The sequence below is a fragment of the Somniosus microcephalus genome, chromosome 1 (genome assembly GCF_052327205.1).
Source record: "Somniosus microcephalus isolate GS21.2 chromosome 1, FLI_Smic_1.0, whole genome shotgun sequence".
Classification (NCBI taxonomy): domain Eukaryota; kingdom Metazoa; phylum Chordata; class Chondrichthyes; order Squaliformes; family Somniosidae; genus Somniosus; species Somniosus microcephalus.
In genome coordinates, this window is record NC_140987.1 from 255,843,552 (window position 1) to 255,862,239 (window position 18,688).

The 18,688-nt window shown below is 46.7% G+C and overlaps 1 protein-coding gene across 1 annotated transcript in view; it reads right to left on the minus strand.

The window, feature by feature from the left end:
* Nucleotides 1-3,338: 3,338 nt before the first annotated feature.
* trpm3 (transient receptor potential cation channel, subfamily M, member 3) overlaps nt 3,339-18,688 on the minus strand; it is a 174,336-nt gene continuing 158,986 nt past the window's right edge. Inside the window, exons 23-26 of the mRNA XM_085992384.1 lie at nt 17,081-17,222; nt 15,545-15,744; nt 12,491-12,623; nt 3,339-9,982 (exon numbers count right to left, since the gene is read on the minus strand). Coding sequence (XP_085848510.1) covers nt 8,503-9,982; nt 12,491-12,623; nt 15,545-15,744; nt 17,081-17,222 — 1,955 coding nt within the window. The 3' untranslated portion in view covers nt 3,339-8,502. The remainder of the gene's footprint in view (nt 9,983-12,490; nt 12,624-15,544; nt 15,745-17,080; nt 17,223-18,688) is intronic.

The window sequence follows — 18,688 nt, forward strand, 5'->3', positions numbered from 1 at the left end:
CTCACGAGTCTACGATTTAACGGTGAAGGGATGGCCAGCACATGGCGAACCACTGTTGCCAGCATTTTCGCAAAGAAGAGAACAGCTGTCAGTGTGCCGAGGAACTTTGATGTGTGGATCCAGAGTGGTGATTCCACCCAAACTCCAGCATAAAGTGCTAAAGGAGCTTCACGAGGGGCATCTGGGTGGAGTGAAAATGAAGAACCTAGCCAGAGCGTTTGTGTGGTGGCCAGGTATCGATGGAGACATCGAAGAAATGACCAAGAGCTGTCTAGGATGCCAGAAGGTCCAAAACGCCCCACCACAAGCTCCTCTGCATCCATGGGAGTGGCCCTCATCTCCATGGCAAAGGGTACATATCGACTTTGCTGGTCCATTTATGGACTCAATGTTCTTAATCGCGGTGGATGCACACTCCAAGTGGCCGGAGGTAATAAAGATGTCCTCCACCACCACGGAAAAAACCATCACAGTATTAAGGACCATATTTGCCAGGAATGGGCTGCCGGAACAGATCTGTTCTGATAATGGACCGCAATTTGTGTCCGAAGAATTCAGGAAGTTCTTAAAAAACAATGGGGTTAAGCACTACACGTCCGCCCCATACCATCCCGCCACCAATGGATTAGCTGAAAGGTTTGTCCAGACCTTCAAGAAGGCCATAAAGGCCATGGGTAATGAAGACATAAATCTACAACATAAGGTAGATAACTTCTTGTTGGCGTACAGGAATGCAACACATGCGGTCACAAACCAAACTCCCGCCATGATGTTTTTCAATAGGAGACTAAGATGCTGGCTGGATTTGATCAAGCCAAACATCAGAAGGGATGTAGAGAACCGGCAATTTCAAGGCATGAATGAAAGGCCAACTAGAACCTTCCAGATAGGTCAACAAGTTTTGGCCCGGGACTACCGTACCGAGAAATGGCAGCCTGGAACTATTTGCACACGACTAGGACCGCTGATGTATACCGTGGACATTGGTGAAAGCATAATCAGGCGCCATGCTGACCAGATAATAGCGTCATCCGAAAAGGGACAACCTATACCACAACTTTATACGCCTAATGAGGAAGCAGAGATACCCATAGTATCTACCTCCGATCCGGTGATACTGGAACCAGATGAACCCGACACTGGCATTCAAGCCGAATCGACCTTGCCAAAAGAACCTACTACACCACCGAAAACTACTACACCACCGAGGCGTTATCCGGACCGAGTCAGGAAGCCTCCAGAGAGACTGAATCTGTGAACTGTTTTTACATGAAGTTGTGTATATATGTTATGTTTAATGGGAATATATACTGTTAACCTAAAAAGGGAGGATTGTAGTGTATGTAACCGTTCCACCTTTAAGAGAACTATTTTAAGGGTTGCACTACTTTATCTTGGCTGCTGTATACTGTAATACCGGTGGTGACCACACCGGTATATAAGTGCTGTGTAATGATTTATTGGGCAGTTCCGCCCTGACCTTCAACTAGTAAAGACCTGTTAATTTTTACTCTTGTGGTCTGTGTAGTAATTCTCAATATAACACACAGACTTAACAGGCTGTGCCTTCAGTTGCCTAGGCCCTAAACTCTGGAATTCACTCCCTAAACCTGTCCACCACACACATCACACACATGTGGCACGCACGTGCACAAAAACACCATACCACACGCACACACCACACACAAACAGATGCTGATTATTGTATTCTAAAGAAGTGGGACAGAAATGTTGCTGTAAATTAAGTCTTGTTGACTTATGATACATGGTCAACAGATCCATGTAGCATAGTCCTGCTCACACTGTGCTGGGTTATGGTGTGCCTGAATCTGAACCAACATGCTTACCTGAATGCAATTCAATGAGCACAACTCCTGATTAACATGGTGCCAAGTGTTTTCTGTCTCTAGTCTGAGATTGCTAACCCTCAACAGGGAGTTTCAGTAATACCTTTTAATAGAAGGATTTACTGTAAATACCATAGTGCGTAACCCATTTTTTATTACACTAGTTTAACTTACAATTTTCCACTAGTTTTGCACCCAAATTCCAGCACAATCAGCCCAACCAGCGCAAAAGATCGGGGAATTTTAAACGTAGGTGAGTTATGCCTGAAACCAAATGCCCTCGTGTTCTCCGTGATCTTTTACACTGGTTCAAGATTCCATTGACCCGGATCAGGCCCCCCCCCCCATGAACATTGGGAGATTCTGTCGATGGCGCTGGTTCGGGAAGGTTCTTCAAATTGCGCTCAGTTTCTTTGGGGATCAAGTACGAGGAGGCATGTTTTAAAAGTCTTTTCATATCAAAAAATATTTAATTTACTAAGAAACTTACTAGTGTACACCGATGAAACTATTAAATGGTTCAGCACTTTTTTCCCAAGTCATTTTCAGTGATTTTATATCGGTTTACTTACAGGTGGAGGACTGGGCACCAATGATCCCTATAAGCTGCGCAGTCACGCAGCTCTCTGCCGGTCCCACGCAGCCCAGGATCGGCTTTTGCCATGTTAAAGTTTGTGCATGTGCGAAACTGTGAATGGCCACGCAGCCCCTTAAAGCGGCCGCGCACCCAAAAAACAGGGAACATTGCTGGGCAGCCTTATTAAAAAGGCTTATTTTTGTTGGTAACCCATTTTCAGCTGAATTAATCAAACTGCACGAGGTCACCACTCTTCAATACATCAAGGGATACTTGTTAATGGAAAGCCTAGGACTACGTGCTGAGGGACGTACTAAAGGTTGGTGCTGCCGCCGCCACAAAGGCACGATGAGGAACGGCTACAGTTTAAGGCCCTCCCGCTGCTGGACACCGAGGGGCTGGAACCAGTGTAAACCCCCATGCCCCTCGGGCTGTATGACTTATAAAATGTGAAATGAAAATGTACTGCAATTTGTTTCTGTAAATCGAGTGCCATGTACTGCATTTAATTTGTATTGTACCACATGAAATGCGGTGTGAACTTATTGTAATGTATTTTGACAAACTTTATGAATCAAGTATATTTTTGAAAAAAAATCTTGTTCATGGAAAGAAAAGAAACGATTACGTTCTATTACGCTGCCTGAGTGCGCTGGCTCACAGAAGATTTTTAGCAGAAACTTGAAGCCTAACCTAACTGGCGTTATTGCGCCCAAAGCAGAAACTCTACACCCATAATTCCTACCGTATCAGGGAATTCCACAACACCAAACAATTTCAAAGTCATTTCTGCCTCGTTTGTCCTATTTTCCGGGGTAATCGAACTTGTCTGGGATCAGACCTTCATTCAATTTTCTAAGTGAAGAGATGAGGAAAACAAAGGCATTAAAAAAGGACAAGCTAGAGACAAAATATTGGATGTAAAATATTTCCTTTTAATTGGCATTAACTCTATCTTCTGTGATAATGTGACATCATTTTTTGAAATATATATTGTGGAGGAAAAAAATTGGATTTGCTCCCACGGTGTTTACAATCAATTGGCTGCACAGAAGGAGAGGCTTTCTCGGCCTAAATGACCATTTGGTTTTTGCGAACAGGGGAAATCCCATATAAAGTTCATGCCTATGTCTCATCTATAAGTTTTTTTAAACTGTATCAAACAACAAGGACACACATTTATAACTCTTCACCCCCGAGAACGGGAGTTCAATGTTTTTAAAGAAGCCATTTCCAAACTTTGCATTACAATAACATCAACGTTAAGCTCAGTGTTTCCCTGGGATCATCGAGGGCAACAGTACTAAACGGTCTACTGTTTTTGAACTAGACCCCCTCCCCCACCCCTAACCTTTTACACAGCCCTGTGAGAACATCCAGGTGTTATCCCTAATGTTGGCAGAGGCTGGGGGATGGGGATTGGGGCGAATGTGCAAACATAGCTACAAATACTTGATCAAACCCTTTATCTGGGTCCAAAATACCTATGTGTTTGCACTGTTGCGTCAAAGTGAAAGCTTGACTCCTTTGACCCGTTGATTTTGGCATCGCAGTAGCCATTTTCTGTCGCTAGGGAAATATTGCACTTCATGAATATGACACCTTAGAGAATTTGTAACATTTGAGCACTATCAGTAAAAGAGCACTGTATAACTTGTCTTTATTAAATTATATGACTGCATGACTGGGGATCATATCTCAGACTTTAACAAATCCACTTAACTGAACACAGGCAAACCAAGTCTGCTGATTTGCTAATGTTTTAAGTCAGCGGAGTGTTTGAAGATCTGATTAGCAACCTTTGATATATTTTGCATTTCAAGGGAGGAGGAAGGGAGTGCGGTCTTTCAAAACTTATTGTTCCCATGAGCTCGAGTTTTAGTTTAAAGGAGTCAAGGTTGAGTCCCCAGGGCCAGGCCGGGATTGGCTCAAATCTTGCCAATGGCTGGCTTGCCCACTTAAGGCATCTCTAGTAAGCTCAACCGCAGGGAATTTAATGTGTAAAACACACTTACCAGGTCTGGGTAAAGTGTTGAATGGCACTGTTTATGAATTAGTGTGAACTATCCCAGAGTTCTGTTTGCAGATGAATAATCCTGACTCCATTTGAGCGAATAATATCTTCTCGCCTGTCTTATCATTCCACATCCTTGTGTTCCTCACTTTGCCTACCAGTGCAAGTACCTCTATTCTTACTTTCTTTGATTGTTTAAACCTGCTGAATAATCATAAATTCCTCTGGGGAAATTAAGCATGAATCTGAGAGAACCACCTGGACATGACTGACCGTGCCAATGTAATTTTATATATTTAGGCTCCAACTTTTGGGATTGTTGGGCTGCAGGCCCATTTACAAAGTTGGCTTTTCGCTTCACTTCATAGGAATGGATGGCAGGCAATTTAAAAAACACTTCTTTTTGTGTGTGTAGATAAGATGCAAGGCCAGAAGGCGAACCTGGGGGGGGGGGGGGGGTCGCTCTAGAGTGATACTCACATGTTCACTCTTGGGGCCCTGTTTGCAGAAAGGGAAAACGTGGCAGTTGGTGTAGGCTGACCATACGTCCCCATTTTCCAGGGACAGTCCCCGTATGAGGTACTGTGTCCCCGGGCAAACAATGTCCCCGGACGAGTCCCCGGTTCACAAAACTCATTCCCGGTGTACCCCTGGGCAGTGAGTCTACCCCCTGAGCTGTCAGTTTGTGGCTCTAAGGCTGAATTAAACAACAATTTGTACAATGGCCCAAGTGACTCCCTGCGCCTGCACGACTGGGCAGTCTATCTGCGCATGTGCTGGTTGTTGTTTCTAAGTTTGCGGCTGGGCTCGTGCTGCTGGATTGTCACGCCGGAAGTGTCTGGGAGCACGGCAACCGGAATGGGGGAGGGCCCGGTCACACTCACCGGGGGAAGTGGGGCGGGCTAATCGTAGATAATGTAGGGGTGTGGGTCAGGTGTGACTTCAGTCAGGGTGGGGGGTGGGGTCAGGTGTGACCTCAGTCACTGGGGGGAGGGGTCAGGTGTGACCTCAGTCACTGGGGGGAGGGGTCAGGTGTGACCTCGGTCACTGGGGGGAGGGGTCAGGTGTGACCTCAGTCACTGGGGGGAGGGGTCAGGTGTGACCTCGGTCACTGGGGGGAGGTGTCAGATGTGACCTCAGTCACTGGGGGGAGGGGTCAGGTGTGACCTCAGTCACTGGGGGGTGGGGTCAGGTGTGACCTCAGTCACTGAGTGGGAGGGGTCAGGTGTGACCTCAGTCACTGGGGGGAGGGGTCAGATGTGACCTCAGTCACTGGGGGGAGGGGTCAGATGTGACCTCAGTCACTGGGGGGAGGGGTCAGGTGTGACCACAGTCACTGAGTGGGAGGGGTCAGGTACGACCTCAGTCACTGTGGGGACAGGGGGGTCAGGTGTCTGAATGTGCTTCAATAGTATGATGGCACATCTGCGGTAACTATATGCACATTTGTTTTGCATTTGTAGCGCATATGTGCAACTGTTAAAATATAGGCTGCTAAAAAATTTTGCCTCACTACGCTGCGCAACCTACATTTTCCGTCCTGGCTACTTTGCTGTGCTGCCACCCTGTGTGTCCCCAGATTCGGTTTCGAAAATATGGTCACCCTAAGTTGGTGCAAGCTTTGCCCATGAGTGCTCAACTTTCTAATCCACTTTGTGCACATGCTTGTGGGAGAGAAAAGTGGAGCCCTAACTTTTTAAAATTGGAAAGGGATTTGGTTTCCATCCATCCTGTGTGTTCTGAATAATTGTCCACAAAAAATAATCAATGTGTTATAACTGGAGATAATTAATTCAGCTTCTTATTTTCAAGACACCATATGACTTCAGTAGATTTAAAGCTTGCTTTGACTTGTTTGCAATCTGTTAGTCAAGATCCACTGGGAGGAGGGTCGGTAACCAGAGGACACAGATTTAAGGTAATTGGCAAAAATTCCAAGGGGGGGGGGGGGGGGGGGGAGTTGAGGAGATTATTTTTTACGTAACGAGTTGTTGTGATGTGGAATGCCCTGCCTGAAAGGGCGGTGGAAGCAGATTCAACAGTAACTTTCAAAAGGGAATTGGATAAATACTTGAAAAGGAAAAGTTTGCAGGGCTGGGGAAAGAGCAGGGGAGTGGGACTAATTGGATAGCTCTTTCAAAGAGCCGGCACAGGCATGATGGACCGAATGGCCTCCTTCTGTGCTGTATCATTCTATGATTACTCAGAGCTTGGCCTTTGAAAATCAAAGTGCTTGTTAACTTGTAACTGTGTTTTGCAAGGTCCGTGGGCTCAAGACTTCAGATCTAACTTAGACTTAAAAGTCCAAATGAACCAAAACTCATTGCTATGGCTATGAGCCATTTGCATTTGTTACATTTAGCACTTGTCCAAGGTGACCACTGACTTTTATTTCATACCTATTATGCCCGACACATTTTGGTGAAATCCAACTGCTTTTTAAACGCATGCATTGCTAGAGTCTTAACTCAAGTCTGGACCAGGGGATGGACATTATTATTTACATCCTTATTGCAAGAGCATACATGCTTGTAAAATAAGAGCTAGCAAATATATTTCCAGCAACAATATAAACGTTACTCACTTGGTGAAGAATTGGACTCGGAATCACAAAACTACAGATACTTGCAAATTATTTTTAAAAATACTGTACAATCCTTCCTCAAAAGGCTATCAAATATTAACAAACAGCAGTTGAGACAAATTCACCAGTGCTTGGTATCAAAATTATTTCTCCCCTTGTGCTGTAGATCTCACTGCACTGTGATCATGTTTACTGTACTTTCATTCTTTTCTTTAAAAAATAAGTTTAAAGGGGCCACGTCATCTGGAGTCTAGGCTTGAACGGCAGAATCACCTCCTTCACTAGTGTCTGCTTGTGGTGAATTCCCAATCAATGTACCATTGGCCTCTGCTGCTCGGGCATGAGCCAATCCAATAGCGTCAAAGATTGTTGTGAAGCGTGCAAGTTTACTGAAATGTTTACATATGTTTTCTTCAAACCAGTTTCAAAAGTGGAATCGTAGGAACATAGGAACAGGAGGAGGCTATTCAGCCTCTCGAGCCTATTCCGTCGTTCAATGAGATCAAGGCTGATCTGTATCTTAACTCCATCTACTCGCCTTGGTTCCATATCCCTTAATACCCTTTCCTAACAAAAATCTATCAAATCTCAGTTTTGAAATGTTCAATTGGCCTAGCTGAATCTTCAGACACCATTTTATTTTCAAAGACTAGAGAAGCTGTATTTTGTTCTCCTTAGAGCAGAGAAGGTTAAGGGGAGATTTAATAGAGGTGTTCAAAATAATGAAGGGTTTTGATAGTGTAGATAGGGAAAATCTGTTTCCAGTGGCAGAAGGGTCGGTAACCAGAGGGCACCGATTAAAGGTAACTGGCAAAAGAACCAGAGGGGAGATGAGGAGAATTTTTTTACGCAGCGAGTTGTTGTGATCTGGAATGCACTGCCTGAAAGAGCGATGGAAGCAGATTCAATAGTAACTTTCAAAAGGGATTTGGATAAATACTTGAAGGGGAAAATATCTGCAGGGCTAAGGGGGAAAGAGCAGGGGAGTGGGACTAATTGGATAACTCTTTAAAAGAGCCGGGACAGGCATGATGGGCCGAATGGCCTCCTTCTGTGCTGTATCATTCTGTTTCTATGACCTTACTTCTGAAACTTTCAAATGATCGTTCTTCTAATTATGAGATTGAAGGATGCTATTTCCAGCACTTGCTTATTGAAAGCATTTTGACTGCCAGAATTGCAAATGGTGTCACTCAAGAATTGGCACCATGCCAACACCTGGGACTATCATAAGTTTAGAACCATTAATCTAGTGACCCACTCTGGCCATGAGATGACGTGGCCCCTTTAATATCTGAACAAGGAAGAAAACCGTGCCAAGGCATACAGACACGTGTATAGTGTTTTAAAGACTGTGGATAGACAAAGCTCATAAGAGTATTACGGCGGTGACCACGCAACACCATCAGATTTGGTGCCTATAAATCACAAAAAAAACAAGCACACTTTTTGTTTCACAACAAGGAATGGTGCAGCGGTATTATGAGAAGCTGTGTTTGCTGCTGTCAAAGCTTCTAAAAGCTGTCGTTCTTGCCAGCGTTTTCAGGGAGAAGCCGTCAGATCTGCCGTCCGGCTTGGATGAGCGACTGCGCTGGAATGGACTTTGCACACCCGGGGAGTTCCGCTGCTTGTCCAGCTTGTCGCTGATGGAGCAGCTCTTCCTGGCGTGCGAGCTCAGTGCATTGGGCTCCGAGGCGGTGTAACTGTTCGCCCTCTCCAGTTTGGAGAGCGGCGCCGCATTGTTCAGCCGTGGCTGAGCTGCGGTGCTCTCGTGGCAACAGAGTGTGGTGACCGCCGGCGCTTTGTCCTGGCCCTCGCCTTCGTTCTCGTCGTTGTCTGAGCTGGGGTGGCTTAGTTCGGCCTCTCTCTCTGGGTGGGAGGTGGCTACGTCGTCGAGGCCACTTGAGTGATCGCCGTGGGAGCCACTGGACAACGGAGAGTGCTCTATGTTGACTGGAGGGGCGGAGACGCACCGGGTGTCGATACAGTCAGTGATACTTGTGTACTCGGCTGTTTTTACTGGAACTCCCAGGCAGCCGTAATAACCCCGGGAGGGGAACATGAAGCTCTGGGATTTTACCATCGGAGACTCCTCGATGTAAACGGTGGAGGTGGCTAGGTATCGGCTACTCTTGGAGCGTTCCAATGTATGGTACATGGGGGGGTCAGTGCCCCATTGCTGGAGACATTCAGTGGTGTGCGAAGTCTCTGGGGCTGCCATCAGCCCATCTGATATGAACATCTCCTCATACGTACCATTACCCTCTGGCCACTTGCTGGTTGGCAGCGGTGGCGCGCTGGCCGCTTGGCTCCCGAGCATGGTCGCCACCATTTCGGACGGTTCGATGGTCACGGGAACCTTCAGGGAGCTCTCGGCAGTCTCGATGGCTACCTGCTCTTCCTCCGTCGCCGAGACGTAGATGTCAATACAAGATGCCGGTCTTTGGGTGTCTGCCGGGACAACCACGGTGGGAGCAGGATGTGGCGAGGGCTTTAGTTCCTTCGCCGTGGCCACCATTTGCGAGCTGGTTGCCCTCTGCAGGCTCAGAGACCTTTCTTTGAAGGTGAATTCAGTCCGTTCCATTCCCGCCCTCTGCTTCGGGCTCACCGCGTAAAAGGAATGGCTCCTCATCCTTGGCGTTATGGTGGGAGACGTGGGAGATATTGACTCCTCTCCCGCCTGCTCCCCGCATTCCGGGAGCTTGTAATTGTTCCCTTCCTGGCTGTTGAAGCTGCTTTGCCGCAGAATGTAGGCCGTGTCAGTGCAGTCCGACGAAGTCCTGGATCGCACCTTGTTCGTCTCTCCCTTCTCGATGCCAGCCAGCTTTTCCAAAGCTGATGCCATGCGTCCCGCAACCTCCTCCAGCTGCGCCAACCTGACGTCCATAGTCTGAAGGGAAGCTTTCATGAAGTGTTCCCTCTCGTTCACTTCCTCCAGTCGCATCGACATGTTATCGACCCTGCGCAAACAAAATGCAGCAGAAACAGAATATATTTCCATAAAAAATATCTTTTTCAAGCCCTGTTAGAGGCGATTCAGATCAACAGCCTTTCTTCTTCTAAAAAGTATATAAACCTGAATTGAAGGGTGGGTAACCAGGGGACACAGTTGTAAGGTCATTAGCAAAAGAACCAGAGGGAAGATGAGGAGAATTTTTTTTTTAAGCAACGAGTTGTTGTGATCAGCAGATTCAATAGTAGCTTTCAAAAGGGAATTGGAAAAATACTTCAAGGGGAGAAAAATTGCAGGGCTATGGGTTACCGATCCTCCTGCCACTGGAAACAGTTTCCCCCTTTCTACTCGATCAAAACCCTTCATCATTTTGAACATCTCTATTAAATCTCCCCTTAACCTCCTCTGCTCCAAAGAGACCAACCCCAGCTTCTCCAGTCTCTCCACATAACTGAAGTCCCTCATTCCTGGTACCATTCTAGTAAACCTCCTCTAAGTTTATTCCAGATAAGATCCAAGTTTGACCATGTACTTTCACGGCTGCCGACCTCTTCATTAGGGCTGCAAGAGGAACATCTGGAAATAACATCTGGCCCTGCGCTTATTTTTTCAGAACGAATAGGTTGCTTTTTTTGTGACTTGCACCCCTTCAGTTTCTACCCTTCTCTTTTAATGACGCTGACTCTCACTGGAATACGTTTCCACAGATATTGGAACCATTCTGATACCTCATCCAAGTATATTCTACAGGTGTGATCCCAGGCTGTTTGACTATGGGGGCATCACAACCTGATCTTGTTCAAACACGTGCATGCTCCAGTGATGTCTGGGGTGGGGGCAAGGAGGAGGAACTGAATAGCAAGCAGGAGCAGGAACAGCAACAAGAGCAGGATCAGGACCAGGATCAGGAGCAGAAGCAGGAGCAGGAGCAGGGGCAGGAACAGGATCAAGAGCAGGAGTAGGAGCAAGAGCAGGAGCAGGATCCAGAACATGAGCAGGAGCAGGAACAGGAGCAGGATCAGGAGCAGGAGCAGGATCAGGTACAAGAGCAGAATCAGGAGCAGGATCCAGAACAGGAGCAGTAGCAGGAGCAGGATCCAGAACAGGAGCAGGAGTGGGAACAGGAGCAGAAGCAGGATCCAGAACAGGATCAGGAGCAGGAGCAGGATCCAGAACATGAGCAGGAGCAGGATCCAGAACATGAGCAGGAGCAGGAACAGGAGCAGGAGCAGGAGCAGGAGCAGGTACAAGAGCAGAATCAGGAGCAGGATCCAGAACAGGAGCGGTAGCAGGAGCAGGATCCAGAACAGGAGCAGGAGCGGGAACAGGAGCAGAAGCAGGACCCAGAACAGGAGCAGGAGCAGGATCCAGAACAGGAGCAGGAGAGGGAACAGGAGCAGGAGCAGGATCCAGAACAGGAGCAGGAGCAGGAACAGGAACAGGAGCAGGAACAGGAGCAGGAGCAGGAGCCGGATCAGGAGCAGAATCAGGAGTAGGATCCAGAACAGGAACAGGATCTAGAACAGGAGCAGGATCTAGAACAGGAGCAGGAGCAGGTGCCAGAGCAGGATCAGAATCAGGAGCAGGATCAGGAGCAGGAGCAGGCGCCAGAGCAGGAGCAGGATCAGGAGCAGGAGCAGGATCAGGAACAGGAGCAGGAGCAGGAGCAAGATCAGGAACAGGATCAGGAGCAGGAGCAGGAGCATGAGCAGGATCAGGATCAGGAGCAGGAGCAGGAGCAGGAGCAAGATAAGGAACAGGAACAGGAGCAGGAGTAGGATCAGGAGCTGGAGCAGGATCAGGAACAGGTGCAGGATCAGGAGCAGGAGCAGGAGCAGGATCAGGAGCAGGAGCAGGATCAGGATCAGGAGCAGGAGCAGGCGCCAGAGCAGGAGCAGGATCAGGAGCAGGAGCATGAGCAGGAGCAGGATCAGGAGCAGGCGCCAGAGCAGGAGCAGGATCAGGAGCAGGAGCATGAGCAGGAGCAGGAGCAGGATCAGGAGCAGGCGCCAGAGCAGGAGCAGGATCAGGAGCAGGAGCAGGCACCAGAGCAGGAGCAGGAGCAGGAGCAGGCGCCAGAACAGGAGCAGGATCAGGAGCAGGCGCCAGAGCAGGAGCAGGATCAGGAGCAGGAGCACAGGTGCAGGAGCAGGCGCCAGAGCAGGAGCAGGAGCAGGCGCCGGAGCAGGAGCAGGAGCAGGAGCAGGAGCAGGCACCAGAGCAGGTGCAGGAGCAGGAGCAGGAGCAGGAGCAGGCACCAGAGCAGGAGCAGGATCAGGAGCAGGAGCAGGCACCAGAGCAGGAGCAGGATCAGGAGCAGGAGCAGGCGCCAGAGCAGGAGCAGGAGCAGGAGCAGGCGCCAGAGCAGGAGCAGGAGCAGGAATACCAGCTCAGTTTAACCCCTCCCCAGCTCAGATATCATGAATAATCATTCCAAGCATGGCCCCTGAGATAGCACCCAGTCTGAATTGAAAATGGTGTTTTAAAAAGTAACGTAAAAATGGTGACAGCCCACCGTTCAGCAGTGACTCTTATTCTTTCATCATTTGAAGAGTTGAACATATCGTCCTTTTCTCGAAAATACTCTTCTATGCACTGCTCCTCGAAGTCATGCAGCTTCTTTAGTTCATCTTCAGTTATGAAGAGTTCTAATCAAAAAGGATAAAGGAAAAAAACAAGAGAAGCAATTAACAGGTTTTATTGCAAAAATATACACTCTCATCCAAATGTAATATAGTCCAATACAAGACTAATTTAAACAAAGTGTCTATTAACGCCACTGTCTCAGCCAATGAATTGGAGGCAGGGCAGTACCTATGGCAGGACTCATAGCAAACAGTCTATCTTACAGCAAACAATGCCTATTTAAACGGCGCGCTGGAGCAGGCAGCAAACAGAATCTATTTACTCAGTCTATTTAAACCGAGTCTCTGCGAACTATAGCAAACAGAACTCATGACCAAAACTACAGCAAAATCTCCCGATAACAGCAGGATTATTTCTCCAATAAAATGCAGTGAGTGGAGGATAGTTACGTAATACAAATTATGTGCATAAAATCAATCCCAGTCCCTTACAGCAGTGTGGTCTCCAGGTGTGATTGGATGGGGGAATTACCCAATCATCTCCATTCTGGCCGGGACTTGTGGTGCCACTGTATGCAGCCTAATTTAAATATCTCTTCTCTCTTCTCTTAGGCAGTCCCTCGGAACCGAGGATGACTTGCTTCCACATTAAAAATGAGTTCGCAGGTGACTGATGAGTCCAATGCGGGACCTACAGTCTCCGTCACAGGTGGGGCAGACAGTGGTTGAAGGGGCGGATGGGTGGGGTGCTTGGGTTGACGTGCGCTCCTTGCGCTGCCTGCGCTTGGCTTCTACTTGCTCCCGGCGAAGAGACTCGAGGTGTTCGGCGCCTTCCCGGATGCTTCTTCTCCACTTTGTATGGTATTGGGCCAGGGATTCCCAGGTGTCGATGGGGATGTTACACTTTTCCAAGGAGGCTTTGAGGGTGTCCTTGAAGCGTTTCCTCTGCCCACCTGGGGCTCTCTTGCCGTGCCGGAGCTCCAAACTCCAATATTACTTTGGTTGTGCACATTTTATCCCCTGATCCAGTTCATTCTGCCAGGTAGTGGAGCCAGGGTGCTGGTAACTGTTCCAAAATCCTCTTTCATTCTAGGAGCAGCTTGAAACAGGCCTTTGGACTAGGACTGAAGATTCTGACCCCAAAATTCAATGGCCATTCATAGAATTACATAGAATTTTCAGCACAGAAATAGGCCATTCGGCCCAACTGGTCTGTGCCGATGTTTATGCTCCACACAAGCCTCCTCCCACCCTACTTCATCCCACCTTATCAATATATCCTTCTATTCCTTTCTTCCTCATGTGCTTATCCAGCTTCCCCTTAAATGCATCTATGCTATTCGTCTCAACCACCCCATGTGATAGCAAGTTCCACATTCTAAAATTCTCATCCTGGTTTTCAAATCCCGCCATGGCCTCACCCCCTCCCTATCACTGTAGCCTCCTTTAGCCTTACAAGTTCCGAGATCTCTTCGCTCCTCCATTCTGGCCTGTTGTGCATTCTCAATTTCCTTTACTCCACCATTCTTTCAGCTGCCTAGGCCTTAAACTCTGGCATTCTTTGTCTAAACATCGTCGGCTCTCTATCTCGCTCTCCTCCTTTAAAAGATTGTTATACAAGATAAGGGCTCACGGGGTTGGGGTAATATATTAGCATGGATGGATAGAGGATAGGTTAATGGACAGAAAACAGAGAGTAGGGATAGATGGGTCATTTCGGGTGGGCAGGCTGTAACTAGTGGGGTGTTGCAAGGATCAGTGCTTGGGCCTCAGCTATTTACAATTTGTATTAATGACTTAGGTGAAGGAACCGAATGTAATGTATCCAAGTTTGCTGACGATACAAAGCTAGGTGGGAAAGTAAACTGTGAGGAGGCCACAATGAGCCTGCAAAGGGATATAGACAGGTTAAGTTAGAGGGCAATAAGGTGGCAGATGGAGTATAATGTGGGGAAATGTGAGGTTATTCACTTTGGTGGGAAGAATAGAAAACTGGTGAGAAACTGTTAAATGTTGATGTTCAGAGAGATTTAGGTATCCTCATACAAGAAACACAGAGAGTTAGCACTACATTAAAGGCACTATATAAATGCAAGTTGTTGTTGTAAAGAAGTTTCTCCTGAATTCCCTATTGGATTTATTAGTGACTATCTTATATTTATGGCCCCTAGTTTTGGTCTCCCCCACAAGTGGAAACATCTTCTCTACCTCTACCCTATCAAACCCCTTTGTAATTTTAAAGACCTCTATCAGGTCACCCCTCCGCCTTCTATTTTCTAGACATACTCCTGGCTGTAATTGCTGTGGGAGTCCAACAGAACAGCTGGAAACCAGGCTGGGGCCTGGACATTCAGAGTCATGACCTTACTGTGTAGTCAGCTGTGACTCAGTGGGTAGCACTCTTGCCTCTGGGTCAGAAGGTTATGGGTTCAAGTCCACTCCAGAGACAAAAATCTAGGCTGTACTGAGGGAATGCTACAGTGTCAGAGGCGCCGTCTTTCAGATGAGACGTTAAACTGAGACCCCGTCTGCTCTCTCAGGTATATGTAAAAGATCCTATGGCACTATTTCGAAGAAGAGCAGGAGAGTTATCCCCGGCGTCCAGGCCAATATTTATCCCTCAATCAACATCACTAAAACAGATGATCTGGTCATTATCACATTGCTGTTTGTGGGATCTCGCTGTGTGCAAAGTGGCTGCTGTGTTTCCTACATTACAACAGTGACTACACTTCAAAAGCACTTCATTGGCTGTGAAGTGCTTTGGGACGTCCTGAGGTTGTGAAAAGCACTATAAAAATGCAAGTACATTGAAGTATCCGGGATGGCCTGTTGGGGTGCGGACATGTCTGCCCCAAAGCCGCATTGAATTGCATCCTAGTTATTGTCTTCATAGACCTTTACTTGTCACTGAGGTGAATTAGTTAAGAATATAAAAGCAGCCTTGCAATGGAGCAGCCGCTCCCGCTACAGAAGTGACTTACTGAGTCCGTAATCTTTGTCCTCCTGGTCACTCTCCTGCTTCCGCCAACGACAACAAATATGTTGGCAGACCATGGTCATGTGACTGAAGGTGATTAGTGGAGGAGGCAGGACAGGTCTTTCGTGGAAGGTCATAATCAGCTGGTACCTTTGAAACTTCCAAACTTGGTTTGATATCGATTTGACTTCAAAAAACGTGTTGCTGTGAAGAACAGAAGAGGCAAAAATAGAAATGAGCCAAGATGTAAAAAAAAAAGGTCTTCCTCATTCATCACGCCAAGAAGTTGACTGCCTGAAAGGGCGGTGGAAGCAGATTCAACAGTAACTTTCAAAAGGGAATTGGATAAATACTTGAAGGGGAAAACATTGCAGGGCTATGGTGAAAGAGCGGGGGAGTGGGACTAATTGGAGAGCTCTTTCAAAGAGTCAGCACAGGCACGATGAGCCAAATGGCCTCCTTCTGTGCTATATGATTATATGACTTTTCTATATTTTGCTGCCATCCCTGATTCAGAATACAGGTCAGTCACAGCCTGTAAACATTCCCCACAGCCATGTACATCACACTCAACTTCCCAGCACAAACACTTCAACAACAAAGGTGGACTCGATGGGCTAACCCCATCAGTCTGTGGAAATGAACTTCATTGAGTTTGAGAACACTATTCAGGTGTCAGGCTGTCTAATTATTATATACAAATACATACACAGCCAAAGCCTGGTGGTAGCACACTCGCCTCTGAGTCAGAAGGTCGTGGCTTCGAGCCCCACTCCATAGACTTGAAGACATAATCTAGGCTGACACGCCCAGCGCAGTACTGAGTGAGTGCTGCACTGTTGGAGGTGGCGTCTTTCAGATGAGATGGTAAACCGAAGCCCCGTCTGCCCTCGAAGGTGGACATAAAAGATCCCATGGCCACTATTTGAAGAAGAGCAGGGGAGTTCTCCCCAGTGTACTGGACCAATATTTATCCCTCCACCAACATCACTAAAACAGATGATCTGGACATTATCACATTGCTGTCTCTGGGACCTTGCCGTTGATTGATTGATTGATTGCTGTGATTCCTACATTTCAATAGAGACCACATTTCATTGGCTGTGAAATGCTTTGGGGTGTCCTGAGGTCATGAAAGGCACTACATAAAGTCAAGTCTTTCTTTCTTTTGGTATGTAACACCAACGTGTCAAATAAAAGCTTGCATTGGTGCTGCATTGTATTGGATCATCAAGCTCAAGGTGTTAGAGCTGCGATACAGGCTTAATCACCCCACTCCGCTGAGTTCCCTATCTCAACCACCTCCAGATTGTTCCCAGGCACCTGAAACCTAATATATGGCCCCGGATAACGTAGGAGGTTTTCACAATGAAACAATAGCAGACAAAATGGCCCATATAATTATCACTAGAGAATAGTTGAGGCTGCAAATACAAGCGTTCATGTGTTCTACTCATAGTCCAATCTTCTTTTCTGTTTTTTGAATGATATTCTTATATTTTTTGCATACCTCATAAAAGCCACCGAGCCCAATACTCACTTGAACACTGCTATCAAGAGGTTGACCAGTAGGATATTTGCAACTAAGAGGTAACAGGCCATTATAGCTGGAATGATCCATGCTCCAGTTATGCAGGGGGGCAGGGGTCGACCATCTTCTGTCAACCCAGCCCCACATGGAGCTAAAAAAAAAAGGAAAGGAAAGATATATATTAAGAAAAAGATCACTGCCGAGGCTTCGTGTCTTGATACAGCACGTGACCAAAGTTGACCGCCACTGATAGTTTAACTTGTGTGAGGAGGGAATAGATTAGAGTCCCCACTTTGTGCACAGAGGGGGGGAAAGCAGAAGAGACTTACAGGGAGTTTAACCATTAAGGAATCTTGGGTGATATCATTAATCTAAAGCTCCGCTGGTTGTGTACACCAGCGGAATCCGAGATTGTATTATCGCCTCAAACTGAGTGAGTGTGTATGCTATGCATATATGACTGTAAATGTGTTTCCTTGTTCTTCCCCTAGCAATTATGCTGGCAGATGTTGTGTTCATTGAGTCATAGAGTTGTACAGCACAGAAGGAGGCCATTCAGCCCTTTCGAAGAGCAATCCAGTTAGTCCCGCTCCCTGCTCTTTCCCCATATCCCTGCAATTTTTCTCCTTCAAGTATTTATCCAATTCCCTTATGCAGGCTACTATTGAATCTGTTTCCACCACCCTTCAGGGAGTGCATTCCAAATCCTAAACACTCGTTGTGTAAAAAGGTTTTCCCTCGTGTCGTCTCTGGTTCTTTTGCCAATCACCTTAAATCTCTGCCTTCTGGTTATCGACCTTTCAACCATTAGAAACAGATTCTCTTCATTCACCTCTATCAAATCTCCTCTTAGTCTTCTCTGCTCCAAGGAGAACAATCCCAGCTTCTCCAGTCTATCCACGTAACTGTAATCCCTCATCCCTGGAACCATCTCTTCTGTACCCTCAGGTGGTTTGCTTTTATCATTGCCATCATTTGACTTTCATAGAATCATACAGCACAGAAGGAGACCATTTGGTCCATCGTGACTCTTTGAAAGAGCTCTCCAATTAGTCCCCACTCCCCCTGCTCTTTCCCCATAGCTCTGCAATTGTTTCCTTTTCAAGTATTTATCCAATTCCCTTTTGAAAGTTACTATTGAATCTGCTTCCACCACCCTTTCAGGCAGTCCATTCCAGATCATCATAACTCGCTGCATAAACAAATTTCTCCTCATCTCCCCTCTGATTCTTTTGCCAATGACTTTAAATCTGTGCCCTCTGGTTACTGACCCTCCTGCCACTGGTAACAGTTTCTCCTTATTTACTCAACCAAAACTCTTCATGATTTTGAACGCCTCTATTAAATCTCTTCCTAAGATACATTGATTAATAATACAATTTTGAAGGGAGACTAAACTTCCAAAGTGCCACCTGCAGGAATATTTAATTTGCGATGTAAGACTTGAAGTGACATTGTATGAAGGAAGAGGTGGTGTATTGCTGTGGAGTTATGTTACTGGACTAGTAATCCAGAGGCCTGGACTAATAATCTGTGAGGTATGAGTTCAAATCCCATGGCAGCTGGGGAATTTAAATTCAGTTAATTAAATAAATCTGGAATAAAAAGCTAGTATCA